The 9,611-nt window shown below is 48.5% G+C and overlaps 1 protein-coding gene across 1 annotated transcript; it reads right to left on the bottom strand.

The window, feature by feature from the left end:
- Positions 1-437: 437 nt before the first annotated feature.
- On the bottom strand, positions 438-6,636 carry LOC144893089 (uncharacterized). Its single transcript, XM_078782739.1, has 3 exons — positions 6,556-6,636; positions 821-1,154; positions 438-721 (listed from the first exon to the last, which is right to left on the bottom strand). Exons 1-3 carry the CDS (start codon positions 6,634-6,636, stop codon positions 438-440), a joined length of 699 nt encoding a protein of 232 aa, XP_078638865.1.
- Between the last annotated feature and the right edge of the window lie 2,975 nt (positions 6,637-9,611).

The following is a 9,611-nucleotide window of genomic DNA, read 5'->3' on the forward strand; positions in this document are numbered from 1 at the left end:
ATAAGGAAATAAACTATTTCAAAAGATATATCGTGGCCTGTGTGTAAGTTTCATGGAATTAACTAGGAGGACGGCTGCGACCATTATTTACATTACGAGGGTGTTACACACAACAAAACCATACTTTTCACATTCGTTACACTTTCTCCAAAATTGTCACACTACTCAAAACCGTTACACTTCTCAAATTCGTTACACTGCACCCTCCTTTCTTCAGGCCCGTGCTCGGGCCTACAAAACTTTAACTTAGTGTGACACGTAGGTGTAATTCCCTCTACAATTAACCTGACCCTGAGTGTGACAATCTTAAAACACAAATAAGTATGTCCCCCTATTGCATTGCACCCTGTCTAACAGACTCAAGCCCACAGCTAACCGAATTACGGAATTGTTCTCAACCTATACATTTACGGTGGGGAGCATTATTTACAGTGACGTTATTTCTTATTTACAACGCAACCCAGGACCTGTGTTTTTCTTTTTCTTTTTAGGGAACAAGAAAAAGAAATTCCTGTTGGGAGGGAGGAGACAGCACGCATTGCATCGATGCACCAGTACCAATACCACCAAAGCACCCAAAAGCACCAAAAGCACCACAAAGCACCACTCGGTGCACAGTCACCACGGTTCATAATAAACACAACAAAACAACTGGTGGTGGTCTTCTCTTTCTCTGCTGGGCCGATGTTCTTCCCGACGTCTTCTGGCTTCATGCGGCCTACTTGGAAATAATAAAAAGCACAACTTGTGTTCATTTTTATTTAGGGCCGCAGGGGCCAACTAAGGGTGGTCCACCTGTTTGGCATAGGTGCCGCCTTACCGAGGTCCGCAAGCAAGATTCCCTGGCCACTATGGCCGGTCTCCAACAGAGGTGCCCTGCCCCAGAACCTGGGGTCCATCCAGTGGTACTTGGCCGCAGAACAGCGGTCCATAAAGTGGTACATCAACGCAATGTATGCTGGTTCTGGGAATCTCGTGCGCACAATGGCCACCTCACGCACGCTCCCCTCGGCGCCCAATGGCGCACAGGTCCTCAAGTGGGAGACAAAAGGGGGGAAGACAAATGAGCGAGGGGTAAGGTCACAAGGGTACACGTCAATAAAGGCAATGCAGGGTGAAGTGCGTACGGAGAGCGAAGTGAGAAAAACTCGTCCCTACCGTATGTCACCCCCCCCCTGTCACCTACACTACCCTTGCCCTTACCCCATATTTACAAGAATTTACACCTTTACAAATTCGTCACTACGTCTTGTCTTCCCCATCTTTCCCTTCTACACCAAATTCGTCTCCAATCCCTCTACTTCAAAATTTGCCATCACCAATTCATCATCAATCCTCATAAGGAGGGAGAGATGGAATTACGCACAATGTCACACCCACGTCATGATGCGTCTCACAATCCAAAACATTTGCATTAATGAAAAATAATAAAACATGGCATGGTGTGGAGTTACCTCATCTCAGGTGAGTGGATGCAGATGGTGCGAGGAGACTCCAATCCTAACTATCCTCTAAATGACCTTAACACTCTTTACACTACCCGGGGTCTTTCCCTGCCAATCCATTGGCCACTTACACTATGGGTTCTAACAACCAATTCCCATTGCCCAAACTGTGGTGCTTCTCAATTTGGGGTCTCACTCCCCCGATTCATCTCCCGGTGCCCTTGCACAATTTCTGGGCTGTGACGTGTAGCTCTGCCAGCAGGTCTACCCACCTGCACACCTCCACCACTGCAGTTGCCACCCAAGCTGACCTGCTCCTTACCTAACCTATCTAATTTGGGAAGGCCCCTCCTGGCTCTGTCACCCCACTCGGTGCCCTCTGGCACTGGGCTACCCGGGTCCGTCCTCCAGATCCTCGGGCCCCATCCACAACTACCAGCTCCCAGAGCCCACCTGCGGCCTCACCTGGCCGACAGCCTCACAGTGGTGGAGTGCCCAAACCAACTACACACACTAACAGGCTACACGCCCAGCCATTTCCACAACACTAATGCACCCATCCAAACATCATTCTTCCACTCGCACCACAGATGCCAATATCCAACCACAATTTACCTGTACCCTCTACCTAACACTTACACTACCCGCCCCGGGTATTCGTGATGGGGGTCCATCCTTCCCCCATTCACACCTTCGCACCATCCACTCCACTCCACAATTTCCACCATACTCACTCCACGACCATCCATCCCAATACGCCATATATCCCATACCATTTATTCCACACAACCATTCTCCATACCTGTTGTTGCACACCTGTGCACTCACACCTGGTGCCACCTGCACCCTCCTTTCTTCGTGGACCATTTGGTCAACACAACACGCAATCACCACTACTCCCTCATACACTGCTCCATACACCTGTTCAGTTGCACACCTGTTCAATCCTGAAACACACGGCATCATCTCATCTAACTACTCCCCTCTGAAACTTGCGCTTCCCAGTCACCCCTTTAAACTATTGCGCTCCCACATCATTATCATCCACACTACTCTACCTGCGTCCCCACTACAGGGGTCATTGTCACTAACTAATCTTAACGTTACCTAATGTCATCTTCTAGGTCCCTACACACAATATCCTAACCCACCCGGGCTAGTTTTCACTGCCATACACCCCATAAGCTAGTGCTCCTTTGCCCCCCCCCCCCCCGACTGTGAGGGATGGTGGATTTGCCATCCCACCACATCGGGGAGGTCCTACTATCAATTTCGCTCGTCCAAATCCAACAAATCAAAAATTTGCCATTTACTGCTAATCACCGTACCATCATCAAATTTTGCCTTTTTCTAATTTTGGGTCCAAAACACTAACCTCATCACTCGTCTACTTATTAGATCCTCTCGGTGCGCCAATTCCCTTCTAAAGCTCGGCTTCGTACAGCCGAGCAATGAATGCGGGTTGTTTTGTGCCAGCGGCTGGATACGTCCCGCATTCGGGGCAGGGACGGGGGCTTACCCGGGCCGAGATCCCACGCACCACCTCGGCGTGGAGCCATCCAATGTCCCGATCTCGACCTGCCGGCACGTCTCAACAAAAAGTGGTCGCCATGACGACCCTTCCTATCGAGCTGCCCGCTCCGCCTAGTGGAGCACGGACGTGGCCGTTCCAAGCGAGGCCCAGCGTGGATCGCGTACGGCGGTCCTTTCGAACCCGCCGTGGCTCGGATCCCCGCTGGTTCTCGCGGCACGCGAAGCCCGGCACGCACCGAGGGCCCGATTCGGCTATAAGTCGCTCTAACCGCTAACCCGGTTACCGTCGATGCCTCACCTGCATGCTCACACGCATACGCTACCCCTTTCTTGCTACTACCTCCAGCTGTTCCCATGCTCCTCGTACCTTTCCTTACACACCTCGGTACACTCATTCCGCTCACCGACTTGGTCACACACCTGACCACCGAGCACCTTGGCACACATTCGTCGCTCGCACACCTCACCAACACACCTCTTCGCGCCCCTTCCTCGGTCACCTCCTCTGTGACCATCACAGGTGTGCTTTCACTCGCACACCCAACCACGTGCCTCACGACCAACTCAAGTGTGCATTCCCACACACGCTCTACCATTCCAGGTGTGCATCCTTCCATTCCAGGTGTACATCCTCGCTCACCTGTCACAACCAACTCACGCTCCGTGTCACTCTCCCTTACTTCACACCTTTCTCGCGCATCCTCTTGCGCACACTCTTTCGTTACATCCTCTGTAACTCTCACCACAGGCGTGCATTCTCCTTCACTCTTGACAGCACACTCTTTCCCCATGCACCTGTCCGTTACACACCTTTCTCGCGCATCCTCTTGCGCACACTCTTTCGTTACTTCCTCCGTAACACTCGCCACACCGCGCTTCCATGTGCTCCCTCGCACACGCGCTACGACCGACTCACTCTTGACAGCACACTCACTGGTCGGCGCGCACTTTTTCCTCACACACCCCATGGTCGGACATTCTCGCACACCTCTTTTTTCGCACACCAGACCTGTCGCACACTTCACCAACGGCCTTTCACGAACACCCGGATCCATAGCAACCCCCAAGCCGACTGAAGCTTTCCTCACATCATATACATTGCCGAATATTTCGCCACTCACCTTGGCACCTCGTCTCCGCACCTCTTTTTCCACCTGCAACCTCTTTATTTGGTTAGTGAGCCGCACATCATAAGTTGAGCACCGACCTTGTACATATGCCATTACTTCCTCCTTTATCTCCCTCTTAGTTTCTGTCCATCCCTTCTTAATTTCACTCACCTCTTCTTCCACTTCCTCTAATTTTTGCTTCACCTCTTTTATTTCCCGGTGCGGCTCCTCAAGTTCGTCCTCTAAGGCTACCGTGACCGTCTCTATGTGCATCCTCACCTGCCGGTCCTTTGTCTCCATTACTTCTGTCACCTCGTCCAACCTCATTGTCAGTCCCTCACGTACCATCTGACATTGCCTCTGTGTCGCTATCAAGTCATTTTTAATTTCTTTTTGTGTCGCCTTTAACCCTCCTAGTACTGCAGTGTTCCTTTGAACCTGCTCCACTAACTCCATCTGTCCCTCCGTCAGCTGTTCCACCTCCTCCGTCAGATCTTCTATTCCCCCTTGTAACTTTGCCGTCCCATTTCTCACCTCTTTCTCCATACGCTTCTCACCTCGCTTTACCTCCTCGCGTAGCCCCGAAACCTCCTCACTTACACTTCGTCGTATCCCCTCTTTCATCTCCTCCATCTCTTTTGTAGATGCCACCCTCATCTGTCCCAATTCATCCCTCTGAGCATCCAGTTTACTTTCTAACCCGATTTGCACCTCCTCTATCTGGTTCCCCATTCGTTTGATTTCCCTGGCAGATTGTTCCCCTATTTCCCGCAATTTGTCTTCCATCCTATTTTCTAACCCCATTAACCCATTTTTCACCTCTTTTATCCCGTTGTCTAACCCCTCAAATTTGTCGTCTAACTTCCCAAATTTCTTGTCTAATCCCTTAAAATTATTGTCTAACCCCTCACCGGTACCCCTCGCTTCGTCCCTCATTACCCCCAATTGCTCACTCTGAGCCCTCGCTTCGTACCTCATTACTTCCATTTTTGCCATCATTTGAATCATAAAGACTCGCATGTACTCTGGCATCTCTGGCTCGGCTGGGCGCGGCTAAATTTGGTGCCGCAACAACCATGTGCGCGAGGACGCCATCTTGTGCGCCCGAAACCTCGTGCGCGAGGACGCCATTTTGTGCGTCTGATACACCCTCAACCACCTCATTGCTCTCCTCCTCCCTTTCTTCCCCTAAGTCCTGGGTTACCCCTAACCCGTCTATCTCCCCCACCGACATCCGATCGCCTTGATTGTCCATGGCGCGATCTCAAAATTCGGGTTTTATAAAACAAAATTTCGGCAGCTCGTAATTTTGACCAAAATTTTTTTTCCTATACGTTTTAAAAATTTGGTTCGGGCCTCGTATCCCACTCCTCGACACCAATTGTTACGGACGCGGTTTAGATGTTATTATGGGCCGACTTACTCCTCCCCCCTATGACGAGGGGGGCGACCCGTCTTCTCTAGCCACTCCCCTTGTTCGTAATGGCCGCAAATGGCGAAAACCGGTCAGCAGCTGCAGGTAATGCGCCGTCACGTTGCACAGCAGTTCAGTACTGCAATAAACGGTTGCTGTGAAAGCTCAAGTGGGGGAATCCCTGGCACTTGAGCTGCCATGGATCATCGGAGGGGCCTACGCTTTATTTCGTTTGATGCAATGCAGAGTCAATGTAGTGGGAAACACATATTTAGCCTACATAGAATAAGGAAATAAACTATTTCAAAAGATATATCGTGGCCTGTGTGTAAGTTTCATGGAATTAACTAGGAGGACGGCTGCGAACATTATTTACATTACGAGGGTGTTACACACAACAAAACCATACTTTTCACATTCGTTACACTTTCTCCAAAATTGTCACACTACTCAAAACCGTTACACTTCTCAAATTCGTTACACTATATATATATATATATATATATATATATATATATATATATATATATATATATATATATATATATATATATATATATATATATATATTGTTGAGGTTTTGAGTTTTGTACAGTCAGTATAATATATGTTAAATTTCCCCCTCATCGTTAGTCACACAAGCAACATGTAGCCTTGCGATAGTGTAGTTATTTCTTAGTATTTGTGAGCTTAGTCCTTTTCCTATGTTAGTTCTGCGTTGAGTAGAGTAAGGAGAATAGGTCCTACTTCTACTGTCTATCCTGTCTCCCTAGCCTCATGCCTCTTTGTGCGGACTTTGGTTCATTTTGGGCGAATTAACACGAGGCAGGCCTAGGAGGGTCGGGGCGGGGCCGAATGAGGGCGGCAGAGGAGCTGACGGTAAGCGCGAGCCGCCAATCAGGGCTCAGAGGGTGTGGCGGCAGCACTGCATCACAGGGCATGGTTGGAAGGTTCGAGAGGGGTCGAGAAGGTTCGGGGCGTATCAATATAAGCGGTCGCGCAAACCCCACAGGAGGACTGAGCGTCAAAGGACTGATGAGAAAGGACTGAGCACCAGCGGTTGAGAGTTGAGTTCTAGCAGCGCGGTGAGCCGAAGAGGACTTTGAGAGATACGCGAGTGGCGAGAGACGCGCATGAACCAGGATACGCGCTAATATAAAGCAACGCTCGGTTGAGCTTAAAGCCGAGCCGCGTACAGTGCATCGAGTTACGTGAGTGATAATGGCTGTGTAACCACCAGCCGCACTGAGAGACGCGTATTTTCTTTCTTACCTCATCGGCTGCCTTTTGTTCGGGAGACGCGCTACGAAGATCCTTCCACCGCCTGCTTTCCATCTTCGCGGGATGTGCTGGGACCGTGGAGAGCGGGACGGGGCCGTTCCTGGACGACCATGTCGACGCGTTTGGCCGGACATCAACCTGCCTGCAATCCCCTGTGTGAGTGTGACGGGCCCGAGTCTGGGTATTAAGAATAAGACTGACTAAGTGCTGCTCTGTGTCTCTGCGTACCGATCATTGTACATACGTGTGGGAATAATAATTAAACCTGTGTTCTTCCTTTTCCATTCAATCGTTCTCGTGATTTCCTCATTGGCTAAGCGTGGTACGAGTAGAACCGCTCGAATGGGGTTCCAATAATTAACGGTGACTGCACGGACCACGTGGTACTCAATCTGCTCGGTGTACCCCAAATTACACGTGGGTCGTGCGAGGCTTGCTTCCCCGCTTCCGTGGCGGCGCAGGGAGTTAGGTACGAGTGAGACTTGGTCCCGAAACCCTACCTTGCATTTGCCCGGAAGAGGCATTTCAGGTCTCTCGGTTCCGCCGAGCCCAGAAAGAACAAGGGGCTTAATCCCCTCCTGGTAAGGGTAAGAAGGGCGGCGGAGAACAATAACAATAACAATATATATATATATATACATATATATATATATATATATATATATATATATACATACATATATATATATATGTATATACAACCAACCAACAGGCATTTTAAGGCCATTTTCCCTGCAAGAGCGGGGGTTAGCCTTGCGGTCCCCATGACAATCTTCTCCATTTTGCCCCATTTTCTTCATCTCCCCTTGTTAACCCCCTTGCCCGCATTTCTTCTTCGACCATCTTTAGCCAAGTCTTTCTCGGTCTTCCCCGTCCTCTACTTCCTTCTACATTCATTTCCATCACTCTTCTCAACCAGTCACTTTCATCCTTCCTCAACACATGACCAAACCATCTCAACCTGTTTCTCTTCACAGCATCCATCACAGGCTCTATTCCCATCATCTTTCGCAATTCATCATTTGTCTTCCTCTCTCAACGATACTCCGCACATCCACCGAACCATTCGCATTTCCACCCTTTCCAGCCTTCTTTGCTGCTCTACGTTCATTACCCATGTCTCGCTCCCATAAATCATAACACTTCTCACACATGCAGCATACACCTTTCCCTTCAGCTTCAACGACACTCCCCTCCTCGTCAGCATGCCACTCAGTTCCCGAAACTTCTTCCATGCACATCTCACTCTGGCAACCGTTGCCGAGTCTGATCAACCTTCTCCATTCAGCATGTCTCCTAGGTAACAAAATGTTTTCACACCTTCCAGCTTCACGCCCTCTCCAAGATTCAACTCAACATTTCCTCCATCTGCAGCTCCCTCTGTGCACACCTGACACTTGAATGCAGCTGCCACACTAGTTAATGACCCTCTCAAACCACTACATTTTTGATGAACCTACTCAGCTCACATTGTACATTGAATGGAATTCACTCCGACACCCTTCCTGCACACAGCACACGGCCACTTCCCAGTTCTTTCCACCTCACCACATGCTTTACGACTTGCCATCACCTTCGTTTTTCCGATATTCACCTTCAGACCTTTTGTCTCCATACATTCCTTTCACTTGTTCATCTTCTCCTTCAGTCCATCCATACTTTCTGCAATCAACACCAGATCATCTGCATACAATAACTCCCACGGTAAACCCTCCTTTACGTTCTGAGCCAGCACCTCCATCACAGCTACAAATAGTAGTGGACTTAGTACCGACCCCTGATGCACTCCCACCTTCACCTCAAACTCACCACTGTTCCCGTCCTTCGTCCTTACAACTGTGCACGCTCTTTTGTACATTGCCATCACTACTCTGATCAACCATTCCTCCACTCCTAACTTCCTCAATGCCCATGTCACTACTTCACGTGGAACCCTATCGAATGCTTTCTCCAGATCAACAAACCCAAGAAACAACTTCTTCCTCTTCTCCATGTACTTCTCCTGCAACTGCCTCACAATAAAAAGCGCGTTTGTCGTTCCATAGAAGTATGTGTGTGTGTGTATGTATGTGTATGTGTGTGTGTGTGTGTGTGTGTGTGTGTGTATATATATATATATATATATATATATATATATATATATATATAAATATATATATATATATATATATATATGTGTGTGTGTGTGTGTGTGTGTGTGTGTGTGTGTGTGTGTGTGTGTGTGTATGTGTGTGTGTAGCAGTATGTATTGTTAATCGTGTGTCCAATGTGTGTGTGTACAGCGTGTATGACACATACATATGTACAGCAGTGGTGTTTTACCTGTAAGCAGTCAGCAGTGGTGTGACTCACTTGTTCTTACCTGTCGTAATACCTCCAGGCACCTCCCTTTCCAAACCAGTTGGCATGCCTGCAAATTACTGGAGATGACGCCACCTGTTGGAGCTCCAATATGTCAGGCTCTACGTCTTCTCCAGAAATAAACTCAGAACAGCTTCACGTCGTTAATACATATTCACACTAGAACGGAGCTCAGTAGAACACATACCTGCGCCAGGCTGAAGAGTTTATGTTTTATATCCAGCTGGTAGGCCGGACCTGTGTTCGGACCTTAACCAAAATCTAATCGGCTTGTTCTTGTCACCTAACCAACTCATCCACCAAGTTTATTCACAACTCGTCCATAACTTTTAAAAATATCATGTTATATATCACTCAATCTCTCAATGGTGAAGAACCACTTAAAATTATATAATTATTGTATCCGAATCCATATTCAGATGTTCACCAAAATCTATTAATTTTGTCCTCGTCACATACACAACCACT

Source organism: Myxine glutinosa, chromosome 7 (assembly GCF_964187855.1).
Source record: "Myxine glutinosa chromosome 7, kmMyxGlut1.1, whole genome shotgun sequence".
Lineage (NCBI taxonomy): Eukaryota > Metazoa > Chordata > Myxini > Myxiniformes > Myxinidae > Myxine > Myxine glutinosa.

What these genes read in the sequence shown, in the direction of transcription:
- LOC144893089 (XM_078782739.1), bottom strand. Translation starts at nt 6,636, where the DNA reads ATGCGCGTCTCTCGCCACTCGCGTATCTCTCAAAGTCCTCTTCGGCTC. An exon ending in AACTCAACTCTCAACCGCTG is followed by an intron (nt 1,155 to 6,555) that starts GTGCTCAGTCCT and finishes GACATACGGTAG; the next exon opens with GGACGAGTTTTTCTCACTTC. An exon ending in AATCTTGCTTGCGGACCTCG is followed by an intron (nt 722 to 820) that starts GTAAGGCGGCAC and finishes ATTATTTCCAAG; the next exon opens with TAGGCCGCATGAAGCCAGAA.